The sequence below is a fragment of the Castor canadensis genome, chromosome 7 (genome assembly GCF_047511655.1).
Source record: "Castor canadensis chromosome 7, mCasCan1.hap1v2, whole genome shotgun sequence".
Classification (NCBI taxonomy): domain Eukaryota; kingdom Metazoa; phylum Chordata; class Mammalia; order Rodentia; family Castoridae; genus Castor; species Castor canadensis.
This window is the reverse complement of record NC_133392.1, coordinates 36,645,597-36,666,631: the sequence shown is the minus strand read 5'-3', so window position 1 is coordinate 36,666,631 and position 21,035 is coordinate 36,645,597. Positions and strand designations below refer to the sequence as shown.

The following is a 21,035-nucleotide window of genomic DNA, read 5'->3' as shown; positions in this document are numbered from 1 at the left end:
TTAGGTGTTCAGACACAGGTGGCAGGCTATAGAACTGCCAGTAGACACAAGCACCAGGCTGAGTCCACTCCAGGCTGAAGGAGCTGGGGGAGACCCAATGCTGACATTCCAAGGTCCCTCTAGATGCTAGTGTGCCTTTGGGAAAAAAATGACAAGGTCAAAGAAATTGGGGAGGGCTGGGATGTAGCTCAGTGGTACAGCACTTGCCTGCATGCGTGAGGCCCTGGGTTCGATCCCAGCACCAAAAAAGAAAAGACAAGAAAGAAAAAAAAGAAATTGGGGAGATACAAATATTAGCTCCTTCTTAGAAATTTATCATGCATAGTAGCATATTCAAGACTCCAAGAAATCCTTCCAGTAAAAAGCTTTTCTTTTTTTTTCAATCCCAGCATTTCCTCTACTTATATGGCCTGAGGCACTTTCTTCATGGAAATACTTAACATCTGTAGAATATGTCCCCTGAACACATTTGGGAAACATTACCTGGAATCATTGCTGACCTATTTCTGCCTGGGATCTTCAGAGCAGAAAGGGATAACTGCTGAAGTTGTTGTTAAACAATAAACATATCGAGCACTTACTACTTGCAGAACAAGAGGTAGTAATTCAAAATTTTCAGATCAAGTGTCTGTCCATAAAAATTTCAAAATCTAATGCTGCAGAGAGACAGGCACATACAAATAATCAGGCCAGTCAACAAATAAGACAAATGAAGTATCAAGTACAGCTTCTAAGGGCTGGAGTTGGGCTCTGGGCAGTGTCTGACATCCCGAACTGGATTCAGAGCTCTCAGCTGTCAGTCTCAAGTTCCTTTGCTTTAGTCCAGTACAGTTGCCCCTCACCAGTCACGCGATCTCTTCCCAGGACATTCAGTGTTTATTTGTATAGGTTCGATAGTGAGACATTTCGAACAATTTTATCTTGCACTGAATGTCCTAGAATTTTTGCCTTTCATGTACAGCCTGTTGGCCTTTACGCAGAATTGGGATATGTTCTTTCCTCAGAAAAGATGACTTCTTTTAAAAATAATAATTATTACTATTATTTTGTCAAAGTCCTTCCTCAGCTTCCTGAGTAGCTGGGACTACGAGCTTGTACCACCACACCTGGTGATAACTTCCTTTTGGCAAAGCAAGAAAAACGTTTCCAGGTCAAAGACCCTGAGTTTTCAGGACTGTTGTCCTTTGTGAACTTGCATGTGACTCACCAGTGTTTCTCCAGGACTTCTTTCTCCATCAAGCCCACGAGTGCCAACTTTCTGAGACAGCTCCTCCTACCAATCCTTTCCTCATCTGCTTCCTGCCTCTCATTGCCAATTTCTCTTAAACATTCTATTGATAGGCTCTTCCTGAAAATTTTTCTTGCCCACTTTCTGCCTTCTTTCTCCCTCTCCTTTCTGGCCTCTTTAAAAAGAAATTAAGGATCATTCTTCTGGAGGCTCTGATCCTCAAGAAATACCCTTATTCCAAACAGAGAAATGAAGCTGGCTCTGGAACAAAAAAATCAACATTGTTTCCATAAAGGCTACAACTTAAGAGGGAGCTGCTTAGTATTTTTTTAAATTATCAATATTAGTTGACATTTATTGAGCATTCACTCAGCTCCGAGCACTGCAAGTCTTACATATTTTATCTCTTGTATTAGTCATCACCTCTCCTCATAATACAGAACATTTCATTATCCCCATTTTATAGGTGAGGAAATTGAGTTTCAGGATAATTAAGAAACTTGTTCAAGATCACAGAAATAGTAAAAGGTAAAGCCAAGGAATGACCCTGCATATCATTGGCTCTGAGACTTTTGTTCTTCACCATCTCACACTCTTTCTTATGCCTCCCAGCACATGCCCTCTTCCCAAAGGACAGAGCAGTTGAGGGGATAGGATTGGGGTTTCATCAGATTTGTTCCCTATTGAGTTCCATTCATCGAAACTCACTCTGCACACATGCAAGATGCCAATAATCCGGTTTCTTCACACAGAAATGTCTTCAGGAGAACATCCACCAACACACGCAAACCATTTTATTCCCTTCTATTCCATCCTTCCTGTAATCATTAGTGTTGGTTTGGTTGTTGGCCTTCTGCCCCTTGCTTACCACCTGCATTGAGATTGGTAAAAGCTTGCATTTCATACCAAGTGAAATGGTGACATGCTGGACTCACTTTTGCTTCCCTGTGGTAGGTGCCCACCTGCCCTGAGGCCCAAAGGGATTCATAGAATTTTTCCCTGCATTCTATGGTCCTGTTCAGTGGCTGTGGAAGACAGCCTTCACCCATCCCTTTTTACCAGGCAATGTGGCATCTGGCCAGTGGTTTCGACTCAGTCGGGGCACCTCAGAATGGACACACTCCATTCCAGAGCAGATGAGAAGTCCTCCAAGGCCTCGGGCCTTCTGCATCATGGCTCCTTGAGTATCCTCCCCAACACCAACCTTTTGAGTCTCTTGGGTAAAGAGCAAACTGACTGGTAATTGTAGTGGGACTGTCAACTCTGGGGTAAATGACCTTGCCGTGGGCAGTTGGGTAGCACTAAAATGGCATTTTGTTCATGACTCAAAGCAAGAGACTGTGGGGCACCTGCCACTCATGCCAGGTCTCTGCTAGAAACTGAGTAATTCTGCCTCCAAGGAGCTCTTTCCTTAGTAGCAGGGGCCAGGGGACAGCAGTCATAGCACAGGGTAGTAAGTGTAGCAATAAAATTATGTTAGCAGGGGAGATGTGAGGGTTCAGGGAAGGCTTCTTGGAGGAGGTAACATCTGGGCTACTGAAGCCTAATGGATGAAGGGTGAAGAAGGAGTCAAGGACTGGCGACAAGAAGGCATTGTATCTTCCAGATGGAAATGTCCACTTTGCTCTTGGATAGTCAAGACAAGAGATAGGCATTTGAAGCCAGCAGCAGAGAGATCAAGTGAGGGAAAGCATCCATGGAGAGAAGGTAGCATAAAAAGAGATTCAAGAAGAACAAAGACAGAGCCACAAGAAACACCAGTGTTCAAGAGCCAACTCATGCCTGCAGAACACAGCGTCACAAACATGGGCTTTGGGACAGGCTTGCCTGGGTTGGAGTCCTACCTCTACCACTTACCATATTTGTGATCTTGGGAAAGTGACCAAACTTCTGTGTGTTTCTATTTCATTTATAAAATGGGGATGATAATGATACAGGACTCATTGGTTATTATAGGATTAGACAAATTGATACTTGTGAAATGCTTAAAACAGCCTAGACTTTATAAGAGCATTTGGTATTATTATTATTTCACTGATGTCAGAAAAGGGCAAACACAACCATGACAGAAACTCTCACTGACACTGCCCGTTGAGTTCCTCCCCCCTGCCTCCAGGCCTGCCCAGTGCCCAGAACAGCGTCCACTGGAGCATGAGCTCCTTTGAAAGTAAGCAGCAATAATGATTAGTGAACATATATTTTCTGGAGTTCCCGAGCCTGCTGGAGAGAAGAGGCCACAGGACGCAGGCACCCCACAGTGGCAGCAAAACAGCAAGCAGTTATCTTGGAGTGTCTCCTGCCTGACCTCTACCTGGGATACTTTGCTGTCTCTGGGAGTGAGCTGCAGGGATGGAATCTCTCAGATGCCTTCTCTGTTCCACACACCCATTCCTCTTCTGACTTTTGAATTCAGGAGGACCCTGTCCTATTCTGCAGGCCAGAAAGAGATGGGCAACAAAATGGTAATGTTGGTTAACAACCAGTCAACACCAAGATGCCAACACCACATTCTGTTTGTCCAGAATGCTAACATTATATTTCTAATGGGGAGCCAACTTACTGCATCTGGTAGCGCCTGCAGCTGTATTCTCCATGGTCTTTACTTAAGAGGCCTTTCTCTGCCCAGTAGATCAGAATGACCGCCCAAGGCTCACTGCTATAATTAATTCTATAATTAGCTCATTATTGGGTCTAACTCTCATAAGAGAAAATGGGACGTAGTAGGGCTTTTTTGTTTAGTTGGGAGTTTTGGGGTTTGTTTTGATTTTGGCAGTACCAGAGTTTGAATTCAGGGCCTTGCACGTGCTAGGCTGGTGCTCTACCACTTGAGCCATGGCTTCAACCCTTTTTGCTTTTGTTATGCTTCAAATAACCATTTGTGCCCAGGCTGGCCTAGGCTGTGATCCTCCTATTTACCCTTCTTCCATAGCCAAGATGACAGGCACTTGCTACTGTGCCCAGCTTTTATGGTGTTTCAAAGATATTTTTTTCCAGGCTGGTGTAGAACTGCAGTCCTCCCAAGTTCTGTCTCCCAAGTAGTTAGGATAACTTGTGAACCACTGAAACTGGCCTTGTGTGTGTGTGTGTGTGTGTGTGTGTGTGTGTGTGTGTGTGTGTAACCAGGATTTGTACTTGGGATCTTGCACTCGCAAAGCAGGCACTCGATCACTTGAACCACACCTTCAGCCCATTTTACTTTGGTTATTTTTGAGATGGAGTATCTGGAACTGAACTAGCCTCCAACCTTGATCCTCCCAATCTCAGCCTCTCAAGTAGCTGGGATTTCACGTGTGAGCCACAAACGCCTAGCTGAGCCTGGCTTTTTTGTTTTTTGAGGCAGGGTCTCACCATGTAGCCCAGGCTGGCTTTGAACTGGTGATCTTCCTGCCTTCACCTTCCGAGTGCAATCACCTGACCTGGCCCAAAGCACAGGCTTTTGATTTGGCTTATCTCTAGGTTACAGGTGTGTGACCTTGGGCACATTTAGTCACTTTGAACCTCAGCTTCCCCATCTTAAAATGGGAACAGTATTAGTACCAGCCACGTAGGGCTGAGAGGTTAAATGGGAAAGCAGTGTTCTTCTCACAAAGACATGCATGACACAGGAAACTTTTGTCCTTGTAATTATGATAATTAAGATCATGCAAAGAAGAAAAATTGTTCAAAAATAATCCTGCAGTAGGATCAGGATAGCTTGGAGCTAGCAGCTCACTTACATCAAGACTCTTTATGTAACTGTTAATTATGGATATAGTGCCAATTCAGTACCGTAAACCAGCCACTCTGGCCTCATGGCTAGTGGTACCTGAGTCTGAGAAGCCAGAGGGAAGGGCACAGTGTAGTGATGGAGATCATGGGTGTGGAATTGGCTGGCGCTGTATTCAACTCCAGTTCCACCATTTCCTTGTGCATGTCCCTGAGGACAGTCATCTAACTGCTCTGAACAATTTTCTTCTCAGCAAAATAGGAATAATACCTCATAAAATTATTGTGAGAGAAGGCCAGATCCAGAAGAATCTGTGACTGCTCTGAGCACAATCCTTTCCTAATGTGAGGAGAACTCATGGGTTATCTCTTCTCTGAAGGCTTCCTGACTTCCGTTAGGAATGTCATTTTAAAATTATACTTGATATATAAATGCATACACACGCATATACACAGATTTATAGTATTTTGTCTCAGATCAATTTCCCTCGACTAGAAGCTCCTTAGAAGCAGAGACCATGATTATTGGTGCAGGGTCTCAGTCCTAGGACACAGAGACCAGTCTTCCATGCCCAGGCACCCTTCTCAACATGAAGTGAGAGCAGAAGAGTCTCTTGAACTCTGGGACAGATGAAATAATTAAGATAGAGCTATCAATAGATATTTTTATAAAAGATGAGGCTTATGAATACCTTTTCATAATTGCTTTCAGAATGAATGAGCCATTCAGTTTGATTGAGTATGGTAAGACACAACTGACTTTAATTTGCAAGGTGGAGTGTGCTATCTTAGTTTTCTTTACTTTCTCTGATCATTCCTGTCCCCATGCCTAGCATACATAGTTCCCTGCAAGTTCACAGGTTTGCAGTAACTGTGGAAAGAATAAGCACTTTTGCAGAGAAATAAAATGCCTTGGGAGGGCAACTGAGACAAGGAGTGGTAGAAAGACCAAACTTCCAGGAGATGTGGCATGAATAAAGCTGACCTTGTAATTATTCAAGCATAGTATCAAATGTACTACTATTTAATTACTTGCTTATGTGATTTTTTTCCCACAAGGCTCCAAGTCCTAGTTTTGTTTACTACTGCCAACTTGCTGCATCTGATAATGCCCAGCATGGTTCATGGTACATATGAGATACTCAGTAAGTGCTTATTAGAAGACAAAGAGTTATTTCAAAGCAAGATATATTTGTCAAAGCTTTTTTTTTTTTTTCTGAGATGAGATCTCACATGATACCCAAGCTGGCTTCAAATTTGTGATCATCCTGCCTCTGGAAGCCTCCTAAATGCTGAGATTGCAGATATATGTCACAATACCCAGAAAGCCTTTTTTTTTTTCAGTTAACAACAAGTCATTTCAAACCTGCTCAAACTAAAAGTGAAATTATTTTATGTATATGGGATTGTCAGAAGGTTTCGGATATAGCTGGATCTAGTAATCTTGACCAATATCCTCAGGAACCCATCTTCATCTTTCCTTTATGTTGACTTCATTTCCAGGCAGGATCCCCTAATATTGTAGAAAAGACAGTTGTTGACAACCCCAAGCTCATACTTTTATAGTTTATGATTCCAGCAAAAAAATCATGTTTCTTTCCCTGATAGTTTTAGCAAAAAACTCACTTTGAACAAATCACTGAGGCCAGGACTAAAGGTAAGAATATGGTGAGCCTCGTGTAATCTGTATATTTTAAGATGAGGTATAAGATAGTTAAAGCAAAACAAATACACAAGCAAAATTCCCTACATATTCCAACACAAGTGATCAGCCTGGAAAATGCCATAGAGGTAGGAATCAGCAGAGAACAGAAAATGATGCACAGAGCAGGATTAGAACGTCAGATGGACAAGTGGTGGGCAGCAGTAAGAATTAACACTGGAGATGCAAATTTACATCCTATGGTATCAGCCTCAAAGGTCAAAAAAGAGCTTTAGAGTTTGTTTTGAAAACAGTGTTGATGCATTCTGGGAGGAAGAGGGGAGGGTATGATCAAAGATGTGTTTCAGGCTTCTAAAGAACCTGAGTGACTTTGGGTCCTTCTTCCCCTGCCTCTGTGTCCTTGATGAGCAGAGTCCTCCATGGAATCATGCCCAGGAGATCCCAGAGTTCAAGAGACTCTTCTGCTCTCACTTCATGTTGAGAAGGGTGCCTGGGCATGGAAGACTGGTCTCTGTGTCCTAGGACTGAGACCCTGCACCAATAATCATGGTCTCTGCTTCTAAGGAGCTTCTAGTCGAGGGAAATTGATCTGAGACAAAATACTATAAATCTGTGTATATGCGTGTGTATGCATTTATATATCAAGTATAATTTTAAAATGACATTCCTAACGGAAGTCAGGAAGCCTTCAGAGAAGAGATAACCCATGAGTTCTCCTCACATTAGGAAAGGATTGTGCTCAGAGCAGTCACAGATTCTTCTGGATCTGGCCTTCTCTCACAATAATTTTATGAGGTATTATTCCTATTTTGCTGAGAAGAAAATTGTTCAGAGCAGTTAGATGACTGTCCTCAGGGACATGCACAAGGAAATGGTGGAACTGGAGTTGAATACAGCGCCAGCCAATTCCACACCCATGATCTCCATCACTACACTGTGCCCTTCCCTCTGGCTTCTCAAACTCAGGTACCACTAGCCATGAGGCCAGAGTGGCTGGTTTACAGTATTGAATTGTCACTATAGAAACTGTGTCAGCTCTGACTCAAGGCCACAGGGTACAGAAAAAGTACACTGAGTCCTTGACCAATTCTCAAGCTTCAGTGCAGTTAGGACTCTCCAGAGAGCTTATCTGAAAATGCAGATTCCCAGTCCCTGCCCTTAGAGAATCAGTTTTCTAGGTCTGGGTGAAGCCTTGGGATCTGCATTTGAGCAGCCACCTGTCACCACCACCAACTCTGACATGAGTGCTCCACATGTGAGGAGCTACATCCACCACAGCCTAGGGACAGTATACGTGTGGGATGTGTGCGTGCCTGGGTCCATGCACACGTGTGGGTGTGCACTTTACATTAACTACTTGATAGGTGCTTTGTCTCCACTTTCACTGTTTTCTGTCGATTTCACCATTTGAGCCCAACCTTTGCAATTCGGGGGACCAGATACCATTGTGAAGGATTGTCTTTCTGTGAAAACTTGTGCTCAGCCTATTAAAAAAAATTGGCAGAAAGTCATCTGTCTCCTTTTTCTGGACCTGGGAACAAGCAATAGGAAGTGTTCAGGCTTTTTCCCAAATATAATTCCTGAGCACTTGGTGGCTGAGAATCCTCCCTGCCCACAGCCTCCTGGGACTCTGGATGGCCTGCCTGTTGGCCAGAGGCATCAAGCATCTCCATCCTGAAAATGTGGGAAAGATGGTCTCTGTCCTTGAGAACTCAGGGTCTGCTGGAGCAGACTGAACAGACCCATGTGAAAGTTAGGCACACAAATATAACAAAAATAAACCAAATGCACATCCACGGAGGGGTGAGAAACCAAGAGCAGACATAACTTTGGGCTCAAAATCAAGGGGAAACATGAAGTTGAATATAAGGTACCAGGTGAACCATCAGAAATGCCTTCCTAGAGGAAGAAAGCATCATTCATTTATTCATTTACTCATTCACTGTCTCTCATTAAGACTTAAAAAGGGCAGATCTCAGCTGGTCACTTCATTGTTACCTGCCTGTGAACACAGTGGGCCCAACATCTGCCAAACACCATACCAACGGTGCACTGAGGCACAACAGTATGCAGAGCATGTGAACATAGTGCAGGAGGGAAGTCGGAGAAGTCCCCCAGAAAGTAACTCAGATTCCTGAAGGGAGTTTTACCCCTTACTTGTGGGTCCAGGGCACAAGTAAAAAGAGGCTTCAGGCTGTTGACTTGCCTGCATTCTCTTCCCATCCTGGCTTGTGTGTCAGTGTGTGGACACCTCAGATCTCAAGTTCAAATTCTGTCCATACACCACTGTCATCCGAGAGTTCCTTATGGTTTACCCTCAGGAGAACAGATCCAGATAGAAGACCCTTGCAGGCCTGAAAATGGGTTTGAGGCTATTTGACTAGAGGATTTGGGAAGCCTGGATCTACAAAGGGTGAATGGCCTAGAAGCAGGCACAAAGCTAATGGGCAATCATGTCCTCTCCACATACAGCCTTCTTACTGTGGAGAGGGGCAAAGCTGGACAAAGATCAATGAGGACTCTTCTGAGGTGTGGGGGTCAAGGACGGGATTCTGATTGCAGGCCTAAGGGGAGTAGACATGAGCTAAATAACAGAAGCATGGGGGAGCCTCCTATAGAAGGAGCAACAGCCCAAGGTCCTTGAAGTGGAAGGGAGCCCGATTTACATCTCTAAAAGCAAGGGTGTGAGGGAGAGGTGAAGCAAAGTTGAAGAATGGACAGGGTCTAGTTGCCCAAGGTGGATTTGACTTTGGAAAGGACACAGACAAGACATGGTAGAACAGGAAAGGTCACTTTGAATGGTGCAAGAATATTCCTTCCTAACTGAGCTAGGGTGACAACAGTATGGCATTTGATGTGAGAAGAGAAGTGTGCAAGACTCTGGTCAAGCCAATGAGTGCTGAAAAAGGCAAAAGAAAATATATATTTGGAGAGGGGCCATTATGGAGGAGTCATGGGCATAGTCCAGGGGTTAAGATCCTCAGAGTAAGACAGAGCCTTCTGAGGGAAGCTCTTAAGGAATTGAGCCTGGGCTGGAGGCATGGCTCATGGAGGTGGTAAGAGTGCTTGCCTAGCAAGCTTGAGGCCCTGAGTTCAAGCCCCAGTACCAAAAAAAAAAAAAAAAAAAAGGAACTGGGCTAAAGGTCTGATTCTCTCCTTGTTCTGTGATGACCCTTAAAGTTAGGAAAATTATCTGCCACAGTTTGCACCTGACTGCTCGGGAGTGCTCCCTTACTTTATAGTTATGTGATTTTTGGTTTTTCTTTGTGACTTCAGCATCCTGAAATTCCTTCTTCTTCTTCTTCTTCTTCTTTTTTTTTTTTTTTTTTTTGTAGTACTGGGGTTTTGAAATTCCTTCTGAATTGGCAACATATCCCATTTTCCACTTAGCAGATATTTATGCTCTTTTACTTTCCTTTTTTTTTTTTGAGAGGAGTTCTCACTATGCAGCCCAGGCTGGCCTCCAACTCTCAATTCTCCAGCCTCAGCCTTCCTAGTGTTAGGATTACAGGTGTGAGCCATCATGTACAGCTGAATCTTCTTCTTCTTTTTTTTTTTTATTCATCTCATTTATTTTTTCACTTATTTTGTCTCATCAATGACACTTTCACCACTTAACACAATAAAGTTGTAAATAGATTAGACCATAATAAAAATTGTCTCTGAAATGTGTAAGGAAATGTTGTGGGGTCTGTGTGTGTGTGTGTAACATGTGTGGTATGTGTGTTACATGTGTGTATGTGTTGTGTGTGTATGTGTTTGTGTGTGTGTATGTATTGTGTGTATGTGGACATTTATGATAACAGTGCTTACTTACATAATCTCACCAACCAGGGGCCCTGGGGACTCACACTCACTGATGGAATACTTGATTTAAATTAGGTTTCCATGTGAAATACAGTATCGCTATTTTTTTCCTAGCATTGTGGGAAAGTGTATGGAAAATGATTTGGAAACTGATAGGGAACAAATCTGAATGTATGAGCAGGATTGAGACACAAATCCAGTGGTGGTCTGTGCCTGGTCTGTGAAGTTGGGGGGTGGGGGGAGTTTAACCCTTCCCAGTTACTATGTTATAGAGAATAGTCTAAAAGAATGGTGACTTCCCAGAAACCCTTATTTACTATGAATTTCAACAGGAAAGACACTAAAGCCTTGGGAAGAATATAGTCAAAGACCTCAAGTACTAACGATTTGGGTCATTTTGAGGAACCATTTTAATTTTCCAGGATCTCGTTTTCATTTGTAAGGACAAGGGTTTGAATTTCCAACTCAAAGAGTTGGTAATACTATGGCTCTAAGTGTTTACTTTCCATCATAGGGTAGGGCCTGTCAAAAGCAAAAAGCTAAGGAAAGAATGGGAAGCCACACCAAGGACAGTCAGTCCCAACTGATAAAATAACTTTATAGTCTAGTGGAGCCAAGGGTTCACTAAAATGACTTTTAAATAGGTGAGGGAACAAGGCATGGAGACCATGAGCAAGGGATTGGTGCAGAGAGGTCAGCTCTGGTATGATCTGGACAGGCCTTCTTTTAGAGGTCTGATTCCAGATCTGTTCTGATGTTGTCTGAGGACCAGTGTAGTCCAAAGCAAATAGAGAACAGAGGTGCAGGCTGAGAGACTCCTGGGCACAGGCCAGGCTCATTTTACTTCAGCCTATTTCAGACAGAAAAAGACAGATTACTCCAGTGCTCCTGGCTGGTAGCAGAGTATAACCCTTTTTTTAAATCACTAAAGCTCCATTTTGTTACTATTTCCCTATTTATTTCTGTGTAGGGATTAGAAAGGGGTTTTGAACATCAATCCCGTACATTCTGTTTTGGTTGTTTTGTTTTGCTTTTGCTTTTTTTATTTCTTTAATCATTTTGATGTACTTGTTTTGAGTTCTTCTTCTTTCATTCCAGCTTTGTCTTCAAATGTGTAGCTCCAAACTGAGTGCGTAGGAGGGCAGGAGGGCCTACCCAGGACCCTTTCATCAGATGAAAGATTGTCACCTTTCATCAGATGAAAAAGAGAGCACTAGACTGGGAGTCCTAGTTTTAACATCAACAAGTAGCATGACCTGGGAAAGTCACTTCTATGAGCTCTAGATCCTTGATCTGGAAAAATGGGGTTGTACTGCCCTCTACAGTTGCTGCCAGCACTAAATTCCATTAATTCTTATCATTTTTCAACTCATGGGCAGTATGGCCTTGACCTTGAACTCCTATTTCTTCAGTTATCTAGGTCACTATGAACTCTATCTAGGCCTCACTCTCACACAGGCTGGGGAAAGTTACTTCTCAGGTTTCAGCACTGTTGCTGATTCATGTGCAGCTAATAGGGCTATATGGAGTCAGACAAAGGCTTTATTCTAACAACTGAGCTTATCTACTCAGTCGTACAAGGGTGGAGAAAGAACTCAGATGGACACCGGTATCCAAGCACCAAAGTATAGATGGCAGCAAAAGAATCTTAATGCTTAAGGAGATGATTTCAAGGTTGCATATCACAGAGATGCAGATGTGAAGATGTATATTGAATGTGCATTCAAAACAGCAAATCCTGTGAGCGTTTAATCCCAGAACTGGCAAACATTAGAGTTTGTGTGTCCACATTCTGCGTGTAGTAATAGTTCAACCTCCAGAGCAAACTCTAACTCTAACTCCAGCCTTTGCCACCTGTTGGTTAAGGACCTTAGGCAAATCTCCAGGGATATTAGCAGTCCCTGACTCCTAGGATTGGTGAGAGAGATATGAAGTAACATAGGTAATTCTCAAAATGGTTCCTAGCACCTAATAGGTGCTGTGTAAGGGTTTGATCTTCTCATTACTTCACCATTTGAAGAACATAATAAATAATGCATACATAAAAGATTTTGAAAAAATATTTTTGTAGTTTTTATTTGGTAATATGTATTTTACTGTTTGATAAATGTTTTTGACTTTTGGGCTAAGTACATTGATTGCATATAATCTTAATGTCCATCAAACAAATACAGTTCCATCAACATTACCCTTACGAAGAGGAAGACAGGAAGAGTCAACCTCTCAAAGCTCTGTTGTCTCCCTCCTGAGAGAAAACATCTGCTTTTTAAAGGGGGGTTCGGGGGATGTCTGAGTATGTGACAAAATGCGTGTCCCAGAGTAGGTGCTGTAGGCCTTATTTTCTTACATTCTCATGGAATTGTCTAAATCAAGAGGAATTTTATGAGTTTCCATTTTCAGCCTCCATATTTTAAAGATGAAAATGAGGGCTGAAGTTGTGGCTGAGGTGGAAGAGCACCTGCCTAGCAAGTGCAAGACCCTGAGTTCAAACCTCAGTATAACAATAAATAAATAAATAAATAAGTAAATATATATATATATATATATATATATATATATATATATATGTATGTATGTATTTGTATATCTCAAGATGAAGATTGAGATGCAGAATGATTAATGACTTGACCAGAGTCCTATATCAAGGTGGCGATGGAGTTAGGCTTTTACTTTGGATCTCTGCTGAGTCCTTCTTTTCCTAATACCAAAGTGATTTTTTAAAAGAAATTTCTTTAGTAGGAGTATTTATCAATTTCCCAAGACACAGCTTCAGTGAATGCCTCTCCTTGTCTTCCAGGTGAGCTCCTGGGTCACATGGCTGATCCTCACGGCGGGCTCCATGGAGGAGAAGCGGGAAGTCTTCTCACATTTGGTGCACGTTGCCAAATGCTGCTGGAACATGGGCAACTACAACGCCGTTATGGAGTTCTTGGCCGGCCTCAGGTAAGCCAGTGGTGATCCGATGATGTGGATGGGTTCTTCTTACCAGCAGAATATCCTGAATTAATTCTCCAGGCAGCCCCACATACCCACGTGAGGCAATTGGTAGTGATCATTTAGGGAATGCTCTGGCTTCTTCCAGCACCAAAAACCCTGTTCCTCAGAGATGCTACAGAATTCAGCTCTGTAGGTCATCATGATCTGTTTCACTGTGTCTGCTCCGATCCCGAGCACTTACTTAGCCATGCTGAGTGGAACTGCCTGTTGTAACACATCAGCACCATCACTGGTCCCTCTTCCCCTTTCTGCTCTATTAACCCCACTGTTACCTTCTCCCCAGCTCTGCTCCAACACCGTAAGCTCCTGACCATGACCTGCCCTTGGTAATAACAGTGGCTAACATTGACATTAAGCCTCCACTAATGTTGTTCTCATTAGTATTGAGCACTTACTGTGCATTAAGCCCTGGATAGCTAAGCTTGCATGTACTATATCTTTTAATTCTCAAAACTGTTTTTTTAGGTAGATACTGTTATCACTCCCATATCATACCCAAGAGGAAACTGAAGAGAAGTTAAGTCATTCACCCAAAGTCAGCTGGTATGACTTGGATATAATGCTATAGCCTGGATTTTTGCAGCCTATGATCTTTTCATTTTTTGAGACAGGATCTCACTATGTAGTCCATCCTCAGTCTCCTGAGTGCTGAGATTATAGGTTTGTGCCACTACACCCAGCTTTTTTGTTATTGTTCTTAATGTGTTGTGGTGCTGGGGATCAAACCGAGAGCCTTGCATATGCAAGGCAGACACTCTACCACTGCATGACATTCCTAGGCTGAGCCCGTATCTTAGTCACTGTGATATTCTGCAACTTTATCTTCTTCATCAAGCTGATAAGGAAATCTCTGTTGCATCATAAACCCTCCCACCTTGCTTCCTTTCAGCCTTGCTGACCTGGCATAGAGTAACTGTCCTCATCCTGTGCAAGGCAGCATGGTGTGTGAGGAAGGAGAGCATAATGTGTTCAGTGAATCACTCCTGGCTTTCCATGGAATAGTGTGTGATCTGGGCAAGTTACTTGATCTCGTTGAGCCTCTGTTTCTTTGGAATAATGATGGGGATAATACCAAAAAAGCACCTACCTCTCTAGGGAGATGTGCCTATCAGATGGTGAGGCTCCTAAGAGACTCCTGAGATGTTATAGCTCCTGGGACTCACCTTCACATGAGGGAAGTAAGTCTTGCTTAATAGCTTTAAATATCAAGAGTTTTCTTTGAAATGCAAATCAAATCTACATTGGCTACCATCAAGAAAGCAAACCACAAATGCTTGCAAGAATGCAGGAAAAAAGGAACCTTTACCCATTGGTGGTAATGGAAATTAGTGTACCCTATATGGAAATCAGTATGGAGGCTCCTCAAAAACTTGAAAATAGAATTACCATATCATCCTGGTATACCACTCTTGGGAGTATAAGTCAACATACAATAGAGATATCTGTACACCCATGTTTAACACAGCACTGTTTAAGCTATGGAATCAGCCTAGGTGCCCACCAAACAATGAATGAATAAACAAAATGTAGTATGGATGCACAATGGAATATTATTCAGCCATAAAGAAGAATGAAGTTTTGCTGTTTGCAGGAAAGTGGATGGAACTGGAGAACATTATGCTAAGCAAAATAAGCTAGACCTCAGAAAGACAAATACTGCATAGTTTCCCTCTTATGTGGGATCTAGACCTAAAAAAGAAAAGCAACATGAGCATAAAACAGGAACTATTTGGGGGGAATGAGTATAAAGGGGAAGAGCAAAAGGAGAGGATGATGGGGGTAAATATGGTTGAAGTACTTTATATGCATAAAAGAAGTAGAATAATAAAACACATTAAAATTGTGAAAAAATGTAAGAGAGAAGAAAGGATAAAAAAAGCATAAAAGAGGGTGTAAAGTTAATCATGGTACATCATATGCATGTCTAGAGATGCCACAGCAAAGCTCTTCATACAATTAATGCACACTAATAAGAAGGAAGTTTTTGCTTTGATTCTCCAACTCCCTGTACAGGGATCTCAGATGGAGAAGAAGATGAAAATTTCCAGAGTTGGAATTGCTTTGTCCTTTTGAACTTTCTTAAGTAAGAATAAACCCATGTGATCATGTCATTGAAATTTAAATGGCCATACAAATACAGAAAACACACACAAAAAACATTTGGAGAATAGGAGTCTATGATGATTCTGATTGACTTTGTAATAAGTCTGTGAAGAACCTATGAGACATTTATTTCAAGAAATATGATCATATTCTGATAAAATAGTTCTATTTTAATGATGCAAGTTGGTGCTAGCTGTTGGCTGAAGGCCATATCCTCTCTTCCCTCAGGTGTGCCTGTCCCCATGGCATGGTGGCTAGCTCCCTCCAACATGAACATCCAGGAAAGAAAGGCACAAGCTGGAATGTCTTTTATGTCCTAGCCTCAGAAATCACATGCTGTCACTTCCACCATTCTGTCCTGGTTCACAGGATCAGCACTGCATGACACAAAGGCATAAAATCAGGCAGTGTGGATCACTGGAGTCTGGCTACCATATACTTTATTTTAGATTTTCTTGATACAAGAATGGCCTCAGAATGATCCTTGAAGGCCTGGAATGAATTTGACTTTTAGACCCAATTTAGTTTTTGAATTCAGAATCAAAAAAGGCCTTAGACCAAGAGTTTCTCTTAAATGAGGACAGCCTCAAACCAGGATTCTCCTCACCCTTCCCTGTGCACTTCGTCTTATACCTTAGTCCCTGCCACCTAGTTTCATGTTGCTATATTTGGCTTACCACCAAGTTGATCCTTATGGATAAGTGGGAAATGCACCGGGTATAATCAGCTCTTTAGAACAACTCATATAGGAAATGAGTTTCCAGTGTTCTTTGATGAAATGATGGTGGAGTCAAGTTTTGTGTGTGAAAGTATTTGCATTCCAAATGATCTAACTACATCAGGAAAAATAGAGACTTTTTCTTTCTTTCTTTTGTTTGTTTGTTTTAAAGCAGCCAGATGGGAAGAAGGAGAACTTTCACTGTTAAATGACTTTTGTTTTTGGTAGACATTGCACATTTTGCTTCCTCTAACTGAATTCTTAGTTCAAAGATTTATAATCAAAGATATTTTCTTAGTCATGTTGTCAATTTAAAAGAACCCAAATGAACAAATGGGAAAATATTTAAAAGAAGTAATATGATGCGTGTCTGTAATGGAATATTTAGCCATTAAAAATAGTGTTTATGAACAGGCGTGGTGGTGCATGCCTATAACTCAGCACTCAGGAAGCTGAGGCAGGAAGATTTTGAGTTCAAAGACAGCTTGGAATACATAGTGAGTTCCAGGCCAGCCTTGCTATATAGTGAAACCTTGTCTCAAAAAACAACGGGTGGGGGAGAAAGGATGTCTTGAAAATTTTTTATTATTAGACAACAGCTAACATGTAATGACTAAAACTAGCCAAGAACAACAAAGCTGTCTATCCTTAAAAACCTCAGTAATGTTCATACACCCAGACACAAAGTTAGAACAAATGTTGGAAGGAAATATACAGAATGTTGTCCATGTGTGGTAGAATTGTGGGTAATTTTCCTATATTCTTCATGGTTTTTTGGTTTTCTTGTCTTTATTTTTGTTTTCTAGGTTTTTTGCTTCATTTTATTTTGTTTTTAATTTTTACAGTGAGCATCTAATATATTTATAGTCATAAAAAGAGATAGAAGTTTTAAAAATAATGCCAATCATTAATTTAACAAAAAATAACTGGTCTTCACTAAAGATTTCCTTTACCCCCAAGTATAATTTGATGACTGCCATACTCATACAAAGAGAAATTATTAAACAGTGAGAAAATGTCTCATTTATTCATTTGCTTCATTTGTTTGTATGCACTTCTACTTTAATGCCAAAAAAATTTCTCACTACTTCATAAGAATTCAGTTGTAGAACAAGCTGGACTTAGTGGGCGAAACAAGACAATAATTTTATTTTCAACTTCACTGTCTTCCAAACCTGCCCAACTGGCTCTCCTTCCAACTCTGGGGATATGCTAGGAGATCTTATGGCTTTTCAAGTCACTTTTATAGTTAATAAGTAGCCTTATTTTCCACACTCATGAACATGAACAAAGCTCAGAAAGAGTGGTTTTAACATAAGGCTATATTTTTTAAAAAGTGCCTAACAGTACTTCTGTCGTGATACTATTTATATAAAGTTTAAAAATATACAAACAGCCAGGCATGGAAGCTCATGCCTATAATCCCAGCTACTCAGGAAGCATAAGTAGGCAGATGGTCAGACTTGGGCAAAAAATGTGAGACCATAGCTGAAAAAATAACTAAAGCAAAAACGGTCTGGGGGCAGGTATGGCTCAAGTGGTAGAATTCATGCCTAGCAAGTATGAGGCCCTTAATTCAAACCTCAGTACCACCAAGGCATTTAAAAATTCACAACTCTATAACTTGCTTGGTGATATGTACTTGTTAGAAAAGTCCAAAGAACTGCAAGGAAAAGAGAATATCAGAGGCTTTAGGGGGGCCCCCAGTTGGACAGGGTGAGGGCTGTGTCTGATGGAGAAATCCACCAGAGCCTCATCCATATTTCTGATGTTTGACTGTTTTAAACTAAGAGGTGGACATGTGGGTGTTTGTCGTGCTGTATTTCTTTATGGGTTTTGGATGTCCTATATACCACACAATGACTTTTCAGCCCAGTCTAATGTAAACCAAAATTTCAATCTGTCAATCAATGTAAAGCATCACCCCTTCCCCACATTTCACAGTGCAGCAAGTCTCAAAACTTGCTGTAGATAGGAAGACATGCTGTATCTGTTTTCTCTCTCTTCATTACAATTCAGAGTCCCTGCAGGAAAAGGAAGAGGAGGGGAAAGAAAGGGAAAGAGAAGGGTAAGAGGCAGAGGTTGCAAAAGGTCCTACTTACCTCATATGGGCAGCTGTGGTCTCGCCTTGCTGCTTCCACAGCAACTCATGTGGGTAGTTTTAGGGTTTCCTCTTAGTTACTCCCATTAACCATTTCCTTCCATGTCCTGTAAAGACCTCCCCTGCACCATAACCTTGTAGAATGCAGTGCATCCTGTAGGTGACCACACAGTCCCCACCCCCAGAGCCTAGCTCAGGGTGTCCTCCCTCTTAGGCTCTTCCTATGAGTGTCACCTCATTGAATAGGCAGGCCTTTCAAGACAGCTCAGGCCCAATCTCCTTCCAGAGTGTCCACTTAGGACTCAGTGAAGATATAAGTACTTTGTCCTCTCCTCTTTAGGCAAGACTCACACACCAGGCCTTGTAATGAACAAACCACCCAGGACCCAGGCCAGGGTCTCTATACAGTTCACTTGAAGTCCCTACGCTTGGGGTCATTGTCCTCCTTCTCACGTAAGTCCTGGTATAACTGTCTCCAAAGAAATACTCCCTTCCTGTCTGGTCAGATCTAGTTCTTCTGTGTGGATGAAAGAGGTCACCAGAGAGACCCCTGAGGGCAAGGCAGTTTGAAAACCTCCTCCTTTGGAAGGCAGGGTGCAGTGTCACCTGTAGCTCTTCCAAAATAGGAAAAATCCCATTAAACAAATTGTCATGCAAATAATGCTTTAAAACAAGGTCCCTCAAAATGGGCTGGCGGTTTAAGATTAAATTTAATTTACAGGGTGCCGGTGGCTCACACCTGTAATCCCAGCTACTCAGGAGTCAGAGATCAAGAGGATCATGGTTCGAAGCCAGCCCAAGCAAATAGTGCTCGAGACCCTACCTCAAAAAAACCCATCACATAAAAGGCCTGGTGGAGTGTCTCAAGGTGTAGTCCCTGAGTTCAAGCCCCAGGACCACAAAATAAATAAACTTAACTCATTAAAAAACAAACAAACAAAAAATCTCCAAAGACACCAAAACAGCAGGCTTCATATGTCACTAAGTGACTCACAGATCAAAAGGAATACATGGGACAGGTTTTCTGTGGCTAGCCCTCCATAAATACTTGTACAATCCATGTTACTGTGAGCTGGAGCGCTCTGAAGAAGCCACATCTATGTTGAAGAGCATATAGCCTATTTGACCTTGGCTGGTTACAACTTCATGATTGTGGAGAGATGGAATGTGGCCAAAGTTATCTTGGGCTATCTTTAGTCCCCTTGTATACCATTTTCTATCAGCCTCTGTATCTGACCGAACAAAATGGTGGCTATTAGATAAAACTCTTGGAATATATTGCTAAGCTTGACAGAGCTCCAGCCTCCACCAACCCTAAACCTAAGAATGCCATACAATAACATCTGAAACCTGTACAAGCGATTTCTGCCTTGCTATGTTCTAAAGAATGTGATTGGTAAATGTATTGATTTATGACTTTCTTTTGTTCTATGACTATGAAAATTCATGTAACCTCTTTACAGTATCACATATCATTCAGGATAACTTGGATCCATATTCCTGGGCCACAGCCATTCATATATATGGCTCAGAATAAACTATTGTCTTATTTCCTTTAAAGCAGAATTATTACCTGCTATGCTTTCCTTTTGGCCATAAGTGTGGCAAAGCCCAAACCTATATTAGTGCCTAGCTTTCATAATAACTTAGTTTTGTTTGTATCTGTTGTGTTTTGTGTTTCAATTTATAAAAATAATATTCATATCATTTTGGGGGAAGTAGATGGAGATAGGAATCCTAAATAAACATCAACAAGTAAAGAACACTTAGAAGTTAAGAAGAATGATTTCAGCTGGGAGTGAAGGTGCCCACATAGAATCCCAGCACTCAGGAGGCTGAGGTTGGAGGATTATAAGTTCAACACCAGCTTGAGCAAAATAGTGAAACGGTCTCAAAAAACAAAACAAATTGAATTTGTATGGCATTTAAGCTATTTACTATAAGCTTTATCATTTCTCCTTCAGTCTAAAAATATGTCATTTATTTGCAATAGGTCAAGAAAAGTTTTAAAAATGTGGCAGTTCATGGACCAGTCTGACATTGAGACCATGCGGAGCCTGAAGGATGCCATGGCTCAGCATGAGTCTTCCTTGGAGTACAGGAAGGTGGTGACTCGGGCACTGCACATCCCTGGCTGCAAGGTGGTTCCGTTCTGTGGGGTGTTCCTGAAGGAGCTCTGTGAAGTTCTTGATGGAGCCGCTGGACTCCTGAAGCTTTGCCCACGGTACAACTCCCAAGACGAAGCTTTAGAGGTGAGGCCTCTCCAAGACAGCAGACTCCAATAGTCATTGCTGCCATCTGTCTCATCAAGCCCTGCATGCTAACTTACTCACCCCACAAAAAATCATTACCAAGTCCAGAGTGACCCTGGTTCTTTTGTTTCTGGGTAGCGAGTAGGTTCTTGAACATTCTGAAGAAGACAGTGCCAACTAGCCCTGTTCGACACTCACTATTATTACATTTTTAGGTCTAAGGTGACACCGTGTTAAGTAGAAGTGGAAGAGTTGTTTTCTGGTCTTTATTTTAAAGGTTGACATGTTTTTCTTATTGGGTGAGAATACCTAGATGCAGAGAAAGAAAGTCAAGTGAGAACATTAGCTTTTCCAAATCAGTGGAATAAAGACAGGGGCAAGTCAACGCTGCCTTCTTTCGTGCCGTGTGCAAAGACTCTGTGGAAGCTCCAGGCTCCCATTCTTCCAGGCCCAAGGCTTTG

General features: G+C 41.9%; 1 protein-coding gene across 8 annotated transcripts in view; it reads left to right on the top strand.

The window, feature by feature from the left end:
• The window catches only part of Plce1 (phospholipase C epsilon 1), a 363,378-nt gene that overhangs the window by 262,787 nt on the left and 79,556 nt on the right, over positions 1–21,035 (top strand). For all 8 annotated transcript variants that reach the window (XM_074078733.1, XM_074078732.1, XM_074078737.1 and 5 more), the window contains 2 exons: positions 13,201–13,346; positions 20,316–20,574. In XM_074078733.1, the coding sequence (XP_073934834.1) occupies positions 13,201–13,346; positions 20,316–20,574 (405 nt within the window). The remainder of the gene's footprint in view (positions 1–13,200; positions 13,347–20,315; positions 20,575–21,035) is intronic.